Source organism: Bos mutus, chromosome 15 (assembly GCF_027580195.1).
Source record: "Bos mutus isolate GX-2022 chromosome 15, NWIPB_WYAK_1.1, whole genome shotgun sequence".
NCBI lineage: Eukaryota > Metazoa > Chordata > Mammalia > Artiodactyla > Bovidae > Bos > Bos mutus.
Window position 1 is genome coordinate 50,085,800 of NC_091631.1, and position 19,820 is coordinate 50,105,619.

General features: G+C 51.1%; 1 protein-coding gene across 2 annotated transcripts; it reads right to left on the minus strand.

Annotated features, from left to right (window-relative positions):
* Positions 1–69: 69 nt before the first annotated feature.
* Positions 70–18,435, minus strand: NLRX1 (NLR family member X1). Of its 2 annotated transcripts, none has more exons than XM_005897119.2 (10): positions 18,218–18,435; positions 16,269–16,396; positions 15,641–15,710; positions 15,076–15,164; positions 13,913–14,532; positions 12,721–13,536; positions 2,855–3,450; positions 2,528–2,614; positions 1,487–1,738; positions 70–1,158 (listed from the first exon to the last, which is right to left on the minus strand). In XM_005897119.2, the coding sequence occupies exons 2-10, from the start codon at positions 16,336–16,338 to the stop codon at positions 837–839; spliced, it is 2,922 nt and encodes a 973-aa protein (XP_005897181.2). In that variant the 5' UTR covers positions 16,339–16,396; positions 18,218–18,435; the 3' UTR covers positions 70–836. The 2 variants fall into 2 exon arrangements, with proteins under 2 accessions (XP_005897181.2, XP_070240187.1); XM_070384086.1 differs by having other exon boundaries at positions 18,212–18,435.
* Positions 18,436–19,820: the final 1,385 nt, after the last annotated feature.

Here is a 19,820-nt window from a genome sequence, read left to right on the forward strand (position 1 = left end):
CAGTGGTTTAACCAGAACGACTAAGAACAGTACCCTTTCTTGAAAGCAAAAGGCAAAATAGAGGCCACAGTAGTTGGAAGACACAACTCTTTAATAGCAAGTCAGTCTCCATGTCCCTAGGGGCCACCGAGCTTGGGTACCATTGGTGAAAGGGAGATGACGGTGAGAAGACAGCACCAGTGAGAGAGGAAAGTGGCTGCTGGCAACCTGGGTGTCCCCAGAAAACATAAAGGCAAGACATGGAAACCCTCCAATACATCTGGACAGCAATGCCCCTAGCAAGTCCGACATGAGAAGAGTGCCCCCTGGTGGCACAATCAGAGAAGCAGCACAATCAGGTGCTGCTACAGGACAGGTGTATTCCCTGAATAGCTCAGCGGTAAAGAATCTGCCTGCAATGCAGGAGACACAGGAGACATGGGTCCAATCCCTGGGTTGGGAAGATCCCCTGGAGGAGGGCATGGCAACCGACTCCAGTATTCTTGCCTGGAGAATCCCATGGACAGAGGAGCCTGGTGGGCTACAGCCCAAAGGGTCGCAAAGAGTCAGACACAACTGAAGTGACTTAGCATGCACGTACACACGCTAAGGGACAATACGGCCACCAAATGCCACATCTTTCAGCCCTTCTAGCTGAAGGGAGGTGAGGCATGTTCCACGATCCTGGAAACTCCAGACTTGGAACACTGGTCGGACATGCCCTAGGAGAGCAACTGGCACACCTGTGTGCACATCATCCATCCCCGGAAGGGATCTTTCTAGAAGTAGTAGTGGAAGCTAGAGGGTCACAGACAGAAAGGACCTGGGGCCAGGGGACACACACTGCTGCCACAGTCTCAGCTTCCAGGGCCGCCCAGCTGCTCCAGGAGGGCCCTGACCTCGCCCTCCACCCGCAGCAGCTGGGCCTTACGCCAGGGATTAAGGGTGGCTCCCCGGTTGTCTTCTAGATCCCTCAGCAGCAGCTCCAGGTGGCGCCGGACCCGGCCCCGATCCCAGCTGTTGAGGTTCCGCTGGACTTCACCCAGGATCACCGACCAGTACTCAGACACTGCTGTCCCCTCCGTCAGCGACACCACGACCCGGGCACCGCCCTCTGCAGCGCTCCCCAAGTCCCGCAGGGCCTGGCGGCACTCTGAGCTCAGCTCGTTGAAGTAGAGACTAGCGGGAGAGAGCAGAGTAAATGCCATTCAGCGGGGCTCCGAGAAGGAAGGTGGAGGGCGGGTGGACAGAAAGCGAGGGGTCTCATAACTCATCCCCTCGCTATGGAATGCGATGGGGAAAGTGTCTGCAATATGCCAGAGACGGAGGGCGGTGGCCACTGGGAGGCAGGGATGGCACTAGAATTCAGTGGGACCAGAGTCGATAGGAACCAGGGCCCTAGGACCCTAAGAGAAACAGAGGTGGAGAATCAGGGCAAGGGAAGGGCCCATCACATATGGGGGGGTGGGGTGATGGGACAGGGTTGGGGAGGGGCAGGAAAACTCACTGCAGCAGCTCCAAGGAAGGGTGCTTCCAGGCAGCCTTGGCTAAGGCCAGGGCCGCCGTGTCACCAGCGCCATTGTAGGCCACATTCAGCTCCTGGAGCTGCTGGTTTCGGTCCAGCTGGGTAGCCAGCAGCTCCAGGCCCTCATCCCCAAGGCCGGTGTGCAGTAGAGACAGGTGTTTCAGGGACGTATTTCCTGCCAGCCCCTCCAGCAGCAGGGCCACACCCGCCGCCATCAGCGGGTTGTTGGACAGCCTAGGGCCACAAGCAGTCTAAGGTTATGAGAGCTCCTAGCAGATGCCCTGTGCTGAGCACCGGACTTGGGCCTAAAGGGTGCATCGCCTGGGGCAGAGATCAGCCTGGATGCAGAGAAATGCAGGCCAGGAAATGACAAATAGGGGTAAGCTCACTGCAGGGGAGGAAGAGTGAGATGGAAGCTGGTTTATCCCTCCCTTCCTCCTGCCTTCCATTCTCCTTGTGACACGCCCCTTCCCTCTCCCCTTCCTCCTCCTTTCTTCCTCCTTTTTTCACTCCCTTCCAATCCCCGCTTTGCCCTCTGTTCCCAATTGCCCCTCCTTCTTCCCACCCCATTCATCTCCCCTTACTCCAACCTGAAATCAGGAACCCAGGCGTCTGGGTTGCTAGTCAACCAGTCAACACTTTGGGAGCATCTATATAGAGTGCCCAGCATAAGGGTCATCCTTGTGAGACAACAGGGAAAATCCTGGGAGGCAATCAGTGGTGCTGTTACCAGGCAACTAGCCTGGGTGTTATTCCACTGGCCCCTCCCCAGGCTGATTTTAGCCATGTGAGAGGCTTACTTAATACCTATGACCCGTGGTACGTTCCCCCTGCCTGGCTGCTTGTACTAGACAGGGAGGATGGGGGAGGGGAGGATGGGGGAGAGGAGGGTGGGGGAGTAAGGAGGGTGGGTCAGGGTCTACCCGCCTGCCTTGTTTATTACACCAGGCATGCTGGGAAGCAGAGAGCCTACCCTTGACCATAGCTGGCCAGCAGGATGGAGCACCCTGCACAGGCACTCACCGCAGGGTGGTCACTTGGCACTGGTCATGTAGCAGCAGGTCTCGGAGGTCCCTGCAGGCCTCAGGGCCCAGGCTGTTGAGTTGCAACCTAGAGCAGAAGGTGGCCAGAGGGGAGGTAAGAAATCAAGGAAGGAGTTCGGCCTGGAGCCTGCCCACCCACCAGGACCCTCCCTCATCATGCACCTCTTGTAGTCCACAGCTGCGTCCCCTTCCATGGCTCTTGTCACCTCCACCCACACCAGACTCACCCTACCCTCTGGTCCTTTCTCGCTCCCTTTGGTCTCCCGAGAACCTTTTCCTCTGCCCATCCAGGAGGGCAGGGCCTCACCCCAGCTTCCGGGCACGCAGGAAGACAGGCATGAGCGTGCGCAACCCAGCAGGATCCAGCTGGCAGGAGGCCAAGTTCACCTCGTCCAGGGCATGCCTTCCGCTGCCCAGGACAGTTGCCACCACCGTGCACTTGAGGGGCGTCATGCGCACGCCTGCCAGGTTGAGCTGGCGCAGAGAGCCAAGCACCTCGGCAGAGAAGCGCTGATTCTGGAACTCATAGTGGAAGAAGAGGTGGTCTAGGAGCTCCGAGGGGGGCAGCACCTGCCGGCCCAGCTTGCCCAGCTTCTTCTTGATGGCCTGGGCGTTCTCCAGGGCATCCAGGGTCTTGATGGGGCAGCCAAGCTGAGCCAGCACTGCCCGGTTGTGGGCAGACAGAAGCCCGCCCATGAACATGGGGAAAAGCTCAAAGACTTCATCGTCTGGAGGCTCATCCGGGTGGCGCCGGGGACCTTCGACGCCCAGGATACTAGCACCCATCTGGTCTAGGACATCGTCGTTGTAGTAGTCCTCCTCTCGGAACATCTCCAGCACCATGGCCTGGGCCACCGCCTCACGGCTCTTACCCACCACGCGCCCAAACACTCGTGGAACCACCTGGAAGGGAAGCAGTGTGGAGGAATGGGGGGTGGTGCAGCCTCCTGCTTGCCTTTCAGCCTTCCTGCCTAAGCCTCACAGTCTCCTTTAAACCGGAGCGTGATTCGTCAGATCACATTACTCGCCCCTCCTGCAGCACCTTCCGTGGCTCCCTGCTGCCCAAGTGAAATAGAAAACTGCATAATTTGGCCCCAACTGGACCTTTCCAGAGTCATCTCTCAGCACTTGTCTCACGTATTCCAGACATAAGGAAATTCTGTTTCCTTAACACCCTTCTGTTTCCAAGTCCAGGGTTGGTGGAAAAGAATTAGCATATATTATGCATTTAGCTTGAAGAAATTAGCATATACTATTCATCTAGCTTGGTCCCAGGCTAGGTGGTATAAATACATGACCATCTTCAACATCATCACTGTCACCACAGCAGCGATGACTGATGTCACTGCTACTACTTCAGACCCTTCCTGACTTGACCTGATGAAATAAAATTCATATTTTAAGGTAAGACAAGAAAAATTTAAACATAAAATTTTTCTCTGCCCATTTGGGCCTCCTCCCTTCCTTCTGGTATGCACTGTACATCTCCATTCTACACTTAACTAGACTTCCCCAATGGCAAAAATACCTGCCACAAAGATCAGTTTCTTTTTCTGGCATCAGTTATGTGACTCCTTTGAAGATAACATTCCTTTTTCAATCCTCTAAGGGGTTCCTTTTTCAATCCTCTAAGGGGTCAAGGAGTTCCAAAAAATAGCAAGAAGAGATAAGAAAGCCTTCCTCAGCGACCAGTGCAAAGAAATAGAGGAAAACAACAGAATGGGAAAGACGAGAGATCTCTTCAAGAAAATTAGAGATACCAAGGGAACATTTCATGCAAAGATGGGCTCGATAAAGGACAGAAATGGTATGGACCTAACAGAAGCAGAAGATATTAAGAAGAGGTGGCAAGAATACACAGAAGAACAGTACAAAAAAGATCTTCACAACCAAGACAATCACGATGGTGTGATCACTCACCTAGAGCCAGACATCCTGGAATGTGAAGTCAAGTGGGCCTTAGAAAGCATCACTACGAACAAAGCTAGTGGAGGTGATGGAATTCCAGTTGAGCTATTTCAAATCCTGAAAGATGATGCTGTGAAAGTGCTGCACTCAATATGCCAGCGAATTTGGAAGACTCAGCAGTGGCCACAGGACTGGAAAAGGTCAGTTTTCATTCCAATCCCAAAGAAAGGCAATGCCAAAGAATGCTCAAACTATCGCACAATTGCACTCATCTCACATGCTAGTAAAGTAATGCTCAAAATTCTCCAAGCCAGGCTTCAGCAATACGTGAACCGTGAACTTCCTGATGTTCAAGCAGGTTTTAGAACAGGCAGAGGAACCAGAGATCAAATTGCCAACATCCGATGGATCATGGAAAAAGCAAGAGAGTTCCAGAAAAACATCTATTTCTGCTTTATTGACTAGGCCAAAGCCTTTGACTGTGTGGATCGCAACAAACTGTGGAAAATTCTGAAAGAGATGGGAATACCAGACCACCTGACCTGCCTCTTGAGAAACCTGTATGCAGGTCAGAAAGCAACAGTTAGAACTGAACATGGAACAACAGACTGGTTCCAAATAGGAAAAGGAGTACGTCAAGGCTGTATATTGTCACCCTGCTTATTTAACTTCTATGCAGAGTACATCATGAGAAACGCTGGGCTGGCAGAAGCACAAGCTGGAATCAAGACTGCCAGGAGAAATATCAATAACCTCAGATACGCAGATGACACCACCTTTATGGCAGAAAGTGAAGAGGAACTCAAAAGCCTCTTGAAGAAAGTGAAAGTGGAGAGTGAAAAAGTTGGCTTAAAGCTCAACATTCAGAAAACGAAGATCATGGCATACGGTCCCATCACTTCACGGGAAATAGATGGGGAAACAGTGGAAACAGTGTCAGACTTTATTTTTCTGGGCTCCAAAATCACTGCAGATGGTGACTGCAGCCATGAAATTAAAAGACGCTTACTCCTTGGAAGGAAAGTTATGACCAACCTAGATAGCATATTCAAAAGCAGAGACATCACTTTGCCAACAAAGGTCCGTCTAGTCAAGGCTATGGTTTTTTCCTGTGGTCATGTATGGATGTGAGAGTTGGACTGTGAAGAAGGCTGAGCGTCGAAGAATTGATGCTTTTGAACTGTGGTGTTGGAGAAGACTCTTGAGAGTCCCTTGGACTGCAAGGAGATCCCACCAGTCCATTCTGAAGGAGATCAGCCCTGGGATTTCTTTGGAAGAAATGATGCTAAAGCTGAAACTCCAGTAGTTTGGCCACCTCACGCGAACAGTTGACTCACTGGAAAAGACTGTGATGCTGGGAGGGATTGGGGGCAGGAGGAGAAGGGGACGACAGAGGATGAGATGGCTGGATGGCATCACTGACTGGATGGACGTTGAGTCTGAGTGAACTCCGGGAGTTGGTGATGGACAGGGAGGCCTGGCGTGCTGCGATTCATGGGGTCGCAAAGAGTCGGACACGACTGAGTGACTGAACTGAACTAAACTGAAGGGGTCATGATGATCTACCCCTCACACTGTATATGCAAACATCTTAGGTGAACTTTATGTAAAATGCCAATATATCATTTTCCTTAAACATAGCGATTGATGCAAAACAAGATTTCTCAGATGACCTGGGAGGATACTGGGCCTCACCTCATGGGAGATCTTAGCTTCAGTACTTACTTATGATCTTATCAGTGCTATTAGGTCTATTACTTGTTCAGTTGAGTTCAGTTCAGTCGCTCAGTCGTGTCGGACTCTTTGCTACCCCATGAATCGCAACACGCCAGGCCTCCCTGTCCATCACCAACTCCCAGAGTCCACTCAAACTCATGTCCATCGAGTCAGTGATGCCATCCAGCCATCTCATCCTCTGTCGTCCCCTTCTTCTCCTGCCCCCAATCCCTCCCAGCATCAGGGTCTTTTCCAATGAGTCAACTCTTCGCATGAGATGGCCAAAGTATTAAGAGTTTCAGCCTCAGCATCAGTCCTTCCAATGAACACCCAGGACTGATCTCCTTTAGGATGGACTGGTTGGATCTCCTTGCAGTCCAAGGGACTCGAAAGAGTCTTATCCAGTCTTATCACAGTTCAAAAGCATCAATTCTTCGGTGCTCAGCTTTCTTCACAGTCCAACTCTCACATCCATACATGACCACTGGAAAAACCATAGCCTTGACTAGACGGACCTTTGTTGGCAAAGTAATGTCTCTGCTTTTGAATATGCTATCTAGGTTGGTTATAACTTTTTTTCCAAGGAGTAAGTGTCTTTTAATTTCATGGCTGCAGTCACCATCTGCAGTGATTTTGGAGCCTTAAAAAATAGTCTGACATTGTTTCCACTGTTTCCCCATCTATTTCCCATGAAGTGATGGGACCAGATGCCATGATCTTCGTTTTCTGAATGTTGAGTTTTAAGCCAACTTTTTCACTCTCCACTTTCACTTTCATCAAGAGGCTTTTGAGTTCCTCTTCACTTTCTGCCATAAAGGTGGTGTCATCTGCATATCTGAGGTTATTGATATTTCTCCCAGCAATCTTGATTCCAGCTTGTGCTTCTTCCAACCCAGCGTTTCTCATGATGTACTCTGCATAGAAGTTAAATAAGCAGGGTGACAATATACAGCCTTGACGTACTCCTTTTCCTATTTGGAACCAGTCTGTTGTTCCATGTCCAGTTCTAACTGTTACTTCCTGACCTGCATATAGGTTTCTCAAGAGACAGGTCAGGTGGTCTGGTATTCCCATCTTTTTCAGAATTTTCCACAGTTTGTTGTGATCCACACAGTCAAAGGCTTTGGCCTAGTCAATAAAGCAGAAATAGATGTTTTTCTGGAACTCTCTTGCTTTTTCCATGATCCATCGGATGTTGGCAAATTGATCTCTGGTTCCTCTGCCTGTTCTAAAACCTGCTTGAACATCTGAAAGTTCATGGTTCACATATCGCTGAAGACTGGTTTGGAGAATTTTGAGCATTACTTTACTAGAATGTTAGATGAGTGCAATTGTGTGATAGTTTGAGCCTTCTTTGGGATTGCCTTTCTTGGGATTGGAATGAAAACTGACCTTTTCCAGTCCTGTGGCCACTGCTAAGTTTTCCAAATTTGCTGGCATTTGCCTATTTTATAAGACTTGTTCCCTGAATTACCGTGTGACTGAGCTTCAGATAAAATTAATGATTAGACAACTTGAAAGTGGAAGTTAACCACACAGTCTCGTCTGATTCTTTGCAATCCCATGGACTGCAGCCTGCCCGGCTCCTCTGTCCATGGAATTCTCCAGGCAAGAGTGCTGGAGTGGGTTGCTCTTTCCTTCTTCAGGGGATCTTCCCTACCTGGCCGAGTCTCCTGCATTGCAGTCAGATTCATTACCAACTGAGCCACTAAGGAAGGCAAAGCAACCTGAAATACTGATCAAATATATAGTTCTATAAGATGAATGACTGTAAGTTGTAACTCTAGATATGGGACGAAGCAACAAGAGGAAATCATTTTCTGGATCATAACAGACTAGTAAGACAGGCAGGTCAGAGGATTTTGGCTACTGTTAATAAGGCCTAGTCCAGTAACAGCACACTGAGTGACTCATCAGTGAAATCCTTGCCTGAACCTGGGAATGAGCAGTCCTAGTTCCCTGGAACAAATTGGTCACAAACTGCCTCCCAAACCTTGATCAAAATTAAGACTGAAAGGGAAGAGATTGTAAAATAAAGAATGTTGCCCACTACACAGTTCTACAAAATCAAGTCATTAGCCACTGCAGTTGCTGGCCTACAATAACCTTGAAAGGAATTCAGGGCAAAGATCAGGATGAGGCAATTTGTGCTCTGGTTAAACTGACAGTGAAAGTGAAAGAGGAGAGTGAAAATGCTGACTTAAAGCTCAGCCTTCAAAAAATGAAGATAATGGCATACAGCCCCATCACTTCAGGCAAATAGATGGGGAAACAGTGGAAATAGTGACAGAGTTTATTTTCTTGGGCTCCAAAATTACTGCAGATAGTGACTGCAGCCATGAAATCAAAGTTCGCTTGCTGCTTGGAAGAAAAGCTATGACCAACTTAGACAGCGTATTAAAAAGCAGAGACACTCCTTTGCTGACAAAGGTCCGTCTAGTCAAAGCTATGGTTTTTCCAGTAGTCATGTATGGATATGAAAGTTGTACTATAAAGAAAGCTGAGCATGGAAGAATTGATGGTTTTGAACTATGGTGCTGGAGAAGACTCTTGAGAGTCCCTTGGACTGCAAGGAGATCCAACCAGTCCATCCTAAAGGAAATCAGTCCTGAATATTCATTGGAAGGACTGATGCTGAAGCTCCAATACTTTGGCCACCTGATGCGAAGAGCTGACTCATTGGAAAAGACTCTGATGCTGGGAAAGATTGAGGGCAGGAGGAAAAGGGGACGACAGAGGATGAGATGGTTGGATGGCATCAGCTACTCGATGGACATGAGTTTGAGCAAGCTCCAGGAGTTGGTGACGGACAGGGAAGCCTGGTGTACTGCAGTCCATGGGGTCACAAAGAGTTAGACATGACTGAGCAACTTAACTGGACCGAAACTGACAGAACTGGTCCTTAGATATTTTTAGGAGAAATTTTTATGAACCTGGATTCTTGCATCTTTCCATACTTAGGAAAGCACTAAAACCATTAACTAAGATGTCTGTTCCTCATGACTAGATGGGGCTTCCCTGGTGGCTCAGTGGTAAAGAACCCATCTGCCAAGCAGGAGATGTGGGTTCAATCCCTGCGTCAGAAAGATCCCCTGGAGGAGGAAATGGCAACCCCCCACGCTATTCTTGTCTGGAGAATACCATGGACAGAGAAGCCTGGTGGGCTACAGTCCATGAGGTCACGACACAGCTGAGGCAACTAAACACACGTAGACATACACACATACTCCCTTCAGCAAAACAGTATGTGTACTGGTCTCCCTCTTTACCTCTGAAATAGTTCTTAGAACTCTCTGAGAGACTGTCTCCCAAGTTATAATCCTCAGATTGGCTTGAATTAAAATTTCCATTTCTTTCTTGGATATGTTACGGAACCATTGACCGAAGCAGCCTACCTTGACCAGAGCGATGATGACCACTTGCATGAGTTATCTCACAGTAGGAAGCCCCAAAGAGGAACATGGTGCTGCTGCCAAAAACTAACCTGGAAAATCTGGGAGGGGCCAAAAGGAGGGAGGAGATGCCAGCCCCATAATATTGGCCTACTAACCTCCCAGAATCCGCACACTGGAATCCATCTTGGCTAAGAGACACACAAGCCACTTGGAAGGACCCTGAGTCAGACTAAATATGGGCCAAACAAGATGATTGACCAAAGACAACCCAGAAATTAATCTCATCACCGTAACACCTGCGACTGTGAGTCACAGCGCAGAGCAGTTCCGCTTCTCCCCACCCCGTTTCCTACTGCTCTCTGCCTGGACGTCCCTTCCCAATAAAGCCTCTTGCTTTGTCAGTATGTGTCTCCTCAGACACATTCTGACAATTCATTTCCAAGAGTTAGACAAGAGGCCCTGGAAAGGGTCCTCCCTCTTGCAACAGATGGACAATTGATTAATTTTTCATTGACAGGCCCCTGCCAACCACAGTGCCTTCATCACAGCCTCTCACTCACTCTGCTCTTGTCCTCTCTGCTTCTCTCTCTCTCTCCTTTCTGTCTTTTTGATACTGCTAAGATTTTTTCTCCTTCAAAGCTATATCCTCTTCCTGGAGTGTTTTCCCCCTGTGCTTCTCCTGGTTAGTCCTGCAGGGATCAGATTAAATGCCCTTCCTACAGAGTGGCTTTCCTTATCCCCTTAAATCAGGTCCCCACCTTACACACGTCCACAGCACCTGGAACTTGGCTTTCCAGGCACTTCACAAGATTTCTAATCATATGGCTAGCTGACATGTTTGTGTTGAGACTGCATGATCAGAAAAGACAAAAACCTGGGGTTCTGTTAGTTTTTTCCTCCGAATCTAACACATTGTCTAGCACACAGCAGGCACTCAAATATCTGTCGGAAAAAAACGAATGTTTGGGAGGTTGGTGACATCAGCTCCCATGTTTGCAATGGTTCTGAGAAGAAAGGACCTCCAGCCAAAGCCACGAGGTTGTTTTGTGGCACCTCTTCTACTGACGTGCTGCAGTCCATGGGGCTGCAGAGAGTCAGACACGACTCTCTGAGCAACTGAACAATAACCTCTAATGCCTGCCTTTTTTTTTCCACTTGTTACAGGCAAGGTTCTCACCATGGAGGGTAGAGTGTCCCTCCCCCAACAATCATCTGGAGACAAGATACGAAAACAGTCACCCTGGGAAGCTGAATCAGTAGGCTCATATAGACACAGATGGGACCCAACCTCTGCTAGGCAACCCTCCCTCCAAGAGGGGCTGGGGGTGTGGTGCCCCCTCAAGTAATTGAGCAGCTTTCTGAATCCCGTCAGGAGACCACAACCTCACTGCAATCCAGATGAAGCAAGTACATCCTCAAAGGGGTGGAGCAGCCCCAGCAATGGCCATTACTTTCCTGCCTGGGTTGATGCTGTAAGAAGGGATGGGCTGCCTGAGCCTGTTTATGTTTAACAGCAAAAAAAAAATTTAAGCTTTTTATTTATTTTTATTATGCTGCACTGGGTCTTACTCTCGGCATGTAAAACCTTAGTTGCATCATGTAGGATCTAGTTCCCTGACTAAGGATCAAACCTGGACCCCCTGAATTGGGAGGGTGGAATCTTAGCCGCTGGACCACCAGGGAAGTCCCTAACAGACAAATAGCACTTACTATGTGCCAGGATCTGCAGATGAGGACATTTAATCCTCATATTGGGCCAATGATACAGATACTTTATTTTTCCAGTTTCGAGTAGGAAATGGCAACCCACTCCATTATTCTTGACTGAAAAATTCTATGGACAGGGGAGCCTGAGCAGGCTACAGTCCATGGGGTTGTAAAGAGTTGGACATGACTGAGTGAATGAACACACACATTATTCCCATTTAACAGATAAGGACCTTGAGACACAGGGAGATTAAGTAACTTGTACAAAGTCACACAGCTAGTTAAGTGGCAGAGCCTGGATTTGAACCCAGGTAGCTGTGTTATTGGAGAAGGAAATGGCAACCCACTCCAGTGTTCTTGCCTGGAGAATCCCAGGGACGGGGAAGCCTGGTGGGCTGCCGTCTATGGGGTCGCACAGAGTCGGACACGACTGAAGCGATTTAGCAGCAGCAGCAGCAGCTGTGTTATAAAATCCCTATTCTTAACCCTGACGTTTTGCTGCCTATAAAAAGGAAAACTTGTTAAAATTTTGTCCACTTACCAAGGCCCTGCTTCCTCAAGATAGGTAACTGAAACATTTCTACAGAGGACTGGGGTTACCAGCAAAGCACCACAGCTTCACAGAAATATCCAAAGTACATCTGTAAAATTTAGCAGAAAAAGCACAGGATTCGGAACTATAAAACCTGCACTCAGATCCAAGTTATTCTACTTACTGAATGACCTTGGTCAAGTTACTTAGCCTCTGCGAGCCCCAGTTTCCTCATCTATAAAAAGGATTATAATAGTGTTTCATTTACAAGGCATCCGGCAGACATCAGCTGAGAGTGGATATTTCTTCCCATCAAAAACTTAGTGCATCTGCACTGCTCACAGCACAGTCCTCGGGCCTGTAATTTGGTTTCTGGAGCGGACCTGCACCCTGGACGGACTGTCCTAAATCAATTACCAATGCCATTTTTCCTCCTGGTATAAATGAATAAAATGGCATCTGCTTTATAAACCTGTCTCTGGTGATTAAGTTAGGATGAGACATCACTCCCAGAGTCTAATCGCCTCTGAGGAATAGATACAATTGGGTTTCTGGACCTGCAAAGGACAACCCTAAACCTAACCCTAACCCTGGACTGTAGTGACCCCTGCCGCCCAGCAACGAAGACTAGGAAAGATATTAAACCACCCCCCAAAACCTATCATCAGAATTACGGGATTGTTATTAATAAAGTCCTTGCACCCTCAGATCCCCCTCCAAGCATTCCCCAGCCTATGGCTTCTCTTTCCCTCTTCCTTATACCCCAATCCCATTAAAAGCCAGACTGCCCAGATCTGAAACAGAGCCAAGAAGGAGATTCACAGTTATGCAGGGAAAACAGGTTCCTTCTGGGAGAGGAGCAGGGGGTGAACAGGGAGGATGGGGACTGGCAGCCAGGGGTCCTGGGGCTGTTACCTTGAGCAGGTTGAAGAGCAGTGGCAGGGCCCGCAAGGGCAGCAGCTTGGCCACGATGCCCAGGACCAGGCTGACATCCTCCCCGACACGGCCCACGAGCTCGGCCACTTCCTTGCCCACCCTCTGCAGAGTTGTCTTCCTCAAACCCAGCACGATGTAGAGGGCAGCCAGGTATTCCTGCATGGCAGGCACAGTGAACACAAAGGTACCCGTGTGTCCTGGCTCCACGCATGGGGCCAGAAAAAACCGCAGGGCGTCTCGGCGGAAAACATGCAGCAGCTGAAACTCCTCTTCTGTCTGGACGCCGGCTTCCAGGCAGCCACGCACGTCCTCTTCGGAGAAGTATGTCTTGCGGGAGGACACACCCTCGTAGGCCAGCTTGCCCATGGTTCGGGCCGCATAGGCCATCAGGGACAACTTAGAGGGGTCAGTGCTGTCCAGCATCTCCCCACTGAAGTTAAGACGCAGGAAGCTGGTGTAGATGCTCGTGAGGGTCTGGCCGGCCGGCGTGGGGGCATGCAGGAAGTGCAGGGTGGCACAGACAAGCCAGCAGTAGGAGGGCAGGAAGCAGGCAGCGGCGATCTGATGGTGCCCCTCCAGATTCCGGGTCAGCATCTGCACCAGGTGGTCACGCTGAGCCGGCGTGACCGATACCCCCCCAGCTCCGGGCCCGCAGTCTGGCTGGTTGAGGCGGAGCTGGAAGTAGAGCTTCTGGAGGTTTGTATCGGAGAAGCCACAGATCTCTCCATAGCGGCCTACGTACTTGCTGGGGATGCGGCCGATGGCAGAGGGCCGGGTGGTCACCAGAATGCTGGCCTGGGAAGGGCATGGTGGAGGGTTAAGAAAGACCCTGGTGTCCTCATTGCCTCACTTGCCAGGGAAGAGTCCAAGAGTGAAGATGATGATGACCTCAGTAATAATAACTCAGACTTATGTGGACCCACTATGATCCAGGGCACCGTGCTAAGCCCTTCATATGCAGCATCTCATTTGATCAACGCAACTCAAGGACAGAAGGAAGTGGAAGCCTGGAGAAGCTACTGACCAGCTCAGTCCCACAGCTTGGAAGCAGAGGGGCAGAATTTGAACTAACCCAGAGCCTACGCTCCTATGTATTAAATATGTGGACCCAGAACGCAAAAATCCTTAGGGGGCAAGTTAGGGACAGCAAATCGGGGCAGGGCACACTCACCTCAGGCAACATGTATTTGCGCAGCAGGTTGATGATGATGGCAGCTGGCGCCTCTGGCTTCTCGGGGTCACTGCAAAGCCCTGTGCTGGCCAAGGAGAAATTGAGGTTGAGATGCTCCAAGCCGTGGAGCACAAAGAGCAGGCGGGAACCGGCAGCGGCCATCAGAGGCAGAATCTCCTTCAGGGGAGTGTAGCGCTGGGCTACAAGTTGGCACAAGGAGGCGGGAGCAGGGCCCAGGGATGACAGGTCCTCACAGGAGAAGGGAATGAGCAGCTCGAAGGCTGGCAGCCGCCCATAACACCAGTCCAAGACCATCTTGCGCACCAGCGTGCTCTTGCCTGTGCCCACGGTCCCATAAAGCACCACCGTCTGCACCCGGCGCCCACAGGCATCTGGGTCAAAGAGCTGAGACAGGGCTAGCGGGGGGAGCCCAGCAGAGGGTGGCTGATGCTCCAGGGCCAGTTCAGCCAGTGGGCGCAGCAGCTCATCAGGGGTGCTCTCACGGATCACAGGGTCGACATGGACTGTGTCTAGTGCAAAGGTCGGGCCAAACTGGCGCTCTTCCCTGGGCAGCCGACTGAACCACTCGGCCAGGTTGTGGCGGTGCCGCTGGAGAGCTTCTGAATGGGAAGGCAAGAGGAGAGAGGGAGGTCAGGGAGAGGGGCGGGGAAACGCGAGAGCTTAGGGAGACCTTAGAGCTAGGGTCAAGCTGCCGAGTCAAGACACGACATTGGGAGATGCTGGGGTCCAAAATGGTGCTGGACACACAGGACTCCCTCAGAATGTCCAGGAAGTTCAGACCCCTGTGACAGGAAGTAGGGAGCCATGGGATGAGTGATGGTGAGTCTGGGCTGACTGGTTGCATGATTATCTGTGCATGATCTTCCCTGACAGCTAGAGGCAGTGTGTTGAAGGGAGGGATGATATGTCCCTCCCAGTGCTTTGTACATCGTAAGTGTGCACTGCACGAGTGTCGCAAGAAGGGGTACACAGATAGACAGATAATGAGGCCAGGGAGAGTGGGTCCACGGATGGCCGATGGTAATGGGTGCTCTATACCACCTTCCTGCTTGCTTCTCTCCCCACCATCCCCGACCCCATCACACCCCCTGGGATCCCAGAATCCCCTCTCCTCAGGCTGACTGAGAAGCCAGTCCCTTTACCAGATGCAGCAATGCCCCGGAACAACTGTCCATGCCTCCCGGATGAAGGACCATTGCCCACTGAGCTTCCATTGTGGCGTATAAAGGCCCTGTGAGCAAAGAGAGGGGGTGAGCTGGGGCTTGGCTGTTGGGCTCAGGCTCCACAGAGGCTCAGAGTCCAGTCCTGCCTCAGCTGATAGACTTCTGGCTTCCTGAGATCCAGCCCTGACCCTGGACATCCAAGTCCAGAGCCTCGTCTGATTCTCTCACACCCTTCCCAGGGCCTGAGGTCTCGCCCCTAGCCCTCCAGCTCCCCGCTGCTCCCTGCCTGCCGGGAACTTAGGCTGGCCCCTACTGGATTCCGCCCACCTTCCACCAGTTCTTCCTCTGGCTGACCACTGTGACTTGCACCATGGATGATATAAGCCAACTTCCTCTTTAGGTCTGGTAGCTGACTCTCTACGCTCTCTACCCACCGGGAGACCAACCTCTCCCCAGGGCATCAAGCTCTCTGCAAGTCCTGACCCTTCCCAGGCTACTCTGCTGTGTCCCGATGTGTCCTAAAAGTATGACACCAAGGCCTCACCTCGGGGACCCAAGAGGGCGCTCCCCTTTAAGGGGCCAACTCCAGTGAATCAGGAAGGGGATACGTTCATCTACAGAGAGAAAGAAGAAGGAAGAAATAGCATCAAGAACTCACCCACATTAGCTCAACAATACACAAACCCCCATATCTACGTCAACCCCCCTCATCATTTGCTCTCATAGCATCACGAACTGCCCCTTTGCAGCAGTTATTATATTTCATTATGTAATTATTTCATTAACATTCATTCACACACCCATTCTTCCATGAGAGCGGGGATTACATCTGTTTTGTTCATAATTATCTACTTAGAACTAAGCACAGGGTCTGTCTAGCACACAGCAGGCACTCAATAAATATCTGTTGAATGCAAAATTAAATCAGACCAGTGTTCCTGGGCTTATGTAGCTACAGGGACCCTCAAAGATCTTTTAGTTCGACTCCCTTAGTTTAGGATGGGAGAAAGGAAGCTGGGGAGGTGCAGTGACTTGTTCAAGGTCAACAGCTAAAGAATCACAGAGCTGGGACTAGCACACCTGGTGTGTGGATCCCTGCTCTACTGGGGGTGCCGTCTGGACTCTGAAGATGAAGGGAGAGTTGGAAACAGAAACCCCTGCTTCCTGCTCACCTGCTGGCTGGAGTATTCTTCTCAGACCAGGGCTCCAAGAGGCCCTGGGCAAATGGCAGCCCCACCTCATGGCAGGAGAAAAGATTAGAGCCTGCAGGACTGAGCACACTGCCTTCTAGCCTGTTCCCCTGTAGGAAAAATGGTATGAATGGACCCCACACACCCCAACTTTCCCACCCCACCTCCCCGAGCAGGCCAAAGGGTGGCCTTCCTCCTCAAGAGAACATTAGCTTTTACTTAAGTGTCAGTGTCACCAAAGCCCCGGCCTGGCCTTCAGACCTCCCTCCTCCACATCCCCCACCTGAGTGATCCCATTTTATCTCCTACCATCCACTGCCTCTACCCTATGGCTTCATGATCGCCTTTCTCCTGAGTTCCAGCCTAATGAACTATTTAGCTGTCCTTTAAAAAAAAAAAATTATTTATTTTGGCTGTACAGCAAAGCATGTGGGATCTTAGTTCCTTGACTAGGGATGAAACCTGTACCCGCTGCAATGCAAGCGCAGAGTCTTAACCACTGGACTACCAGGGAAGTCCCCCTTGTTGCCCTTTTCTTCTTTTGCTTGGCTTCCAGCAAACTCATAGGAGTTCTGTGTTCATGTTCAGAAGCTTTTCCGAGCCAACAATTCCCAGTAAAGAATCATCCACCCTCCTCTCAAGTTTTTCTGTAGCTCTCAGGTCCTTTTAGCTCAGTTTTAATAGTTTGACCATTTTATCTTCTCTGTGACTTTTATCTAACCTGCTTTTCAGGCTGACATAAATAATAGATAAATGAACAAAGGACTTGCTACTTTGTGTCTCCATATGGACATCCTGCCTGTGCTTCAAGATGCATGCTTGCAGAACTGAACTCAGCAGCCCTCCTCCCTGTTCAGTTACTTTACCGCACATCTTCCCAATCACATGATTTCTTCTTGAAATCTGACCCCTTTGTCTTCAAATTCTTCCCTCCTCTTTTATCCACTGGAATCAGCCCGCTGGCCAGTTCCTCCTCCCCATTCTTTGCCAGCCTGTTCCTGTTGCAACATCCCTCCCACCCCTGTGGTAACTCAGACCCTCCCCAGACTTCCGGGGACCCCTCTTCTCTTTACCTTCTCTCTGCCTTCAGTGCCATTCCATTCCCATCCCTCATCCCAGCCACTAATCGCCTCCCTAAAATCCTAGGTTGTATGGAGTCCAAATACCTGACCCACAACTGCTATTTTTCTGATAATGCCCCTGACCGGTGCCTTATCCACCAGGCTTTCCGAATCTTGCTTGCACTTTACTTTGTTCATACTCTTCCATCAGCTTGGAATGACCTTTCTCTCCTGCCAGAATCCTACCCAAGCTTTTAAAAACTGCTTAAAGTCCCTCTCTCCTGGGCAGTCTTTCCCCATCCCTGAGCTCCCTTAAATGAAGCACACAGCTACTTGGCAGCCGGTCTCCACTGGGATGTGGCTCCTTAAGGGCAGGACACACTTAGGGAGAAGTGGGTGCACTGGGCCCTCTTGCCAGCAGGGCCATCCTGTGGAGGTGCAGGCTGGGGCTCAGACCTGGAGTCCCGGTTGCAGAAGGGTTAAGAGGCGGCCCTGGCAAGCTAGAAAAGCTTGGGGAAACTAGCTCAGTGGGAAAAAATCAGACGCAGGGCCTCTGATTCAAGATGGGACTCGTGGTGGGGGCGGCGGTGGGGAGGGTAACTTTCGGAGGATCACCCCTGGTCTCCAGAGCAGTGAGAAAAGAAGAGGGCACCGCAGGAAGGGTACCAGGTCTGTGCTCGCACAAATCCAGAGCTCCTCCTCTTAATCGGGGACCCCAGCTTTCCCTGTTTAAGTTGGTTTCAGACCCAAGGGGAGAGCCCGCCACAACGGCCACCATTCAGCGCACCGCTGCGTCCTACGCAACCCCGGCAGCCGGCTCCTTGCGGCTCCAGCCCAGCCCCACCCCGCCCCCGCTGCTTAGACCTTTACCCGCCGCGGTCCAGGCCGGGAGCGGTCGTCGCCAGAGTCTCTCGCTTACTCGCAAAGGCCCCGGCGCGGCGCCGCGCTTCCTGCCCGCCCCGCCCGCCTGCGCGGAGCCCTGCCCTTTCTGGCTACGCGCCCGGCAGCGGGCACGCGCGAGAACGCGCCTCGGCGCTCCGGGCCTCCCGGTCCTGGGAGGAGGCAGATAGCGAGAGAGGATGGGGTCCCGGAGAGCAGGCCCGGGGCAGGGACTTCTTCCGCATTCGTCCGGCCATCTCCCCGCGCCTCCCGTGCTACACCCCTCCATCCGGGCGGGCCCTGCCGCTGGAACTGTCTTCTGCAGGTCACCGAGCGACAATCTCATCCCATTAGTCACTGTCTCTCAGGCAGGGCTTGTTGCGACGCCCATTGTACAGATGAAGGCACTGCCGCTCAGAAAGGTGAAATGACTTGCACCGCCGGTTGACCCAACTTGGAAGAGCCAGAACAAGAATCCGGGGCCTGGGTCTTCCTACCTCGGACCCCTGGACCTTCCCGAGGCGCCCTCTCTCCCTCATCCCCAGAACATTCTTCCCTCTGTGCCTCTTCACCGCTTCAGCGTACCTCTTGGCAGAGATCTTGGGATCTTGGGTCTTCCCTCTGTACCTGGCTCTCTTCACCTCTGCCCAGAACCTCTGTGTGTGGCTTCTGGTCACTTGCCTCAAGGAAGACAGAAGAATGGGGCGAGGGAGTGCTCCCACCTCTAACTGCCCTTCTTGTCTGGTACCCAGACATAGCCTAGCCCTGGGGCTTCCTAGTCCTCAAAACCCCCACTCTCGTCCCTGTGCTTCCACACCTGGCATGCTCAGGACCCATGAAGCTGAGCGAGGCGTCACCCACCACCCACAGCCAGGGCATGCCTCCGCAAGCAAACACAGGTGTGCACTGAACAGAGGTGTGCAGTAGGGAACCCGTAGAGAGGCAGCCGGACAGGGCTGGGAAGAGGGCTTTATGATCTTGATTTCAGCGAGGCAGCAATGAGCAGTGGCTTGAGGCAAGATCTTAATTCCCTCTCCAGGAACTGAACCTGGGTAGCCTGGATGATAAACAGGAATCCTAGCCACCAGACCAGCAAGGGCTAGAGGCTAGAAAACATTTTCCCCTGGATCTTTGCCCCCAGTGAAAAATACAGAGGCAGACATTGTAAATGTCGGTACAAAGTACCATTAGAGACATAGCACAACAGGTGGGAGAGCATATAGAGAAATGGTTTGTTTAGTTAAGGCAGAAGCAAGGCAGAGATGTACACCTGGAAAGAAGGGGCATACCTCTTAGAGAGGAGGAGTGCAGTAAAATAGCAGTGAAGTCATTTATATAGGTCAGTTCTTCTGGGTCTTTGTCTTCCTTCAGCCAATTATCTGGTTTCTTTTTCTACACCTGACCTACCCTGGGACCCTCCTCTGGTTGCACAGGCATCCCTCAGTCAAGATTTATCTCAAAGTGAAGGCTTCTGGGAGGCACAAGACTCATTCATTATTGCCTGGAATTATCCCCTGACTGTTGACCCTCAAGGAGCCTTTCTGCGCGTGTGTAGTGTCTCCTTTGTCCCAAAAAGGGGGGAGTGGGGATCCCT

Bases quoted from the DNA above. Each gene is read 5' to 3' on its own strand.
- NLRX1 (XM_005897119.2), bottom strand. From the start codon at position 16,338: ATGAGGTGGGGCTGCCATTTGCCCAGGGCCTCTTGGAGCCCTGGTCTG. The intron at 14,533-15,075 runs GTAAAGGGACTG...CTTCCCATTCAG, and splicing joins CCGGGGCATTGCTGCATCTG to AAGCTCTCCAGCGGCACCGC. The intron at 3,451-12,720 runs GTAACAGCCCCA...CTTCCCTTCCAG, and splicing joins TGCTCTTCAACCTGCTCAAG to GTGGTTCCACGAGTGTTTGG.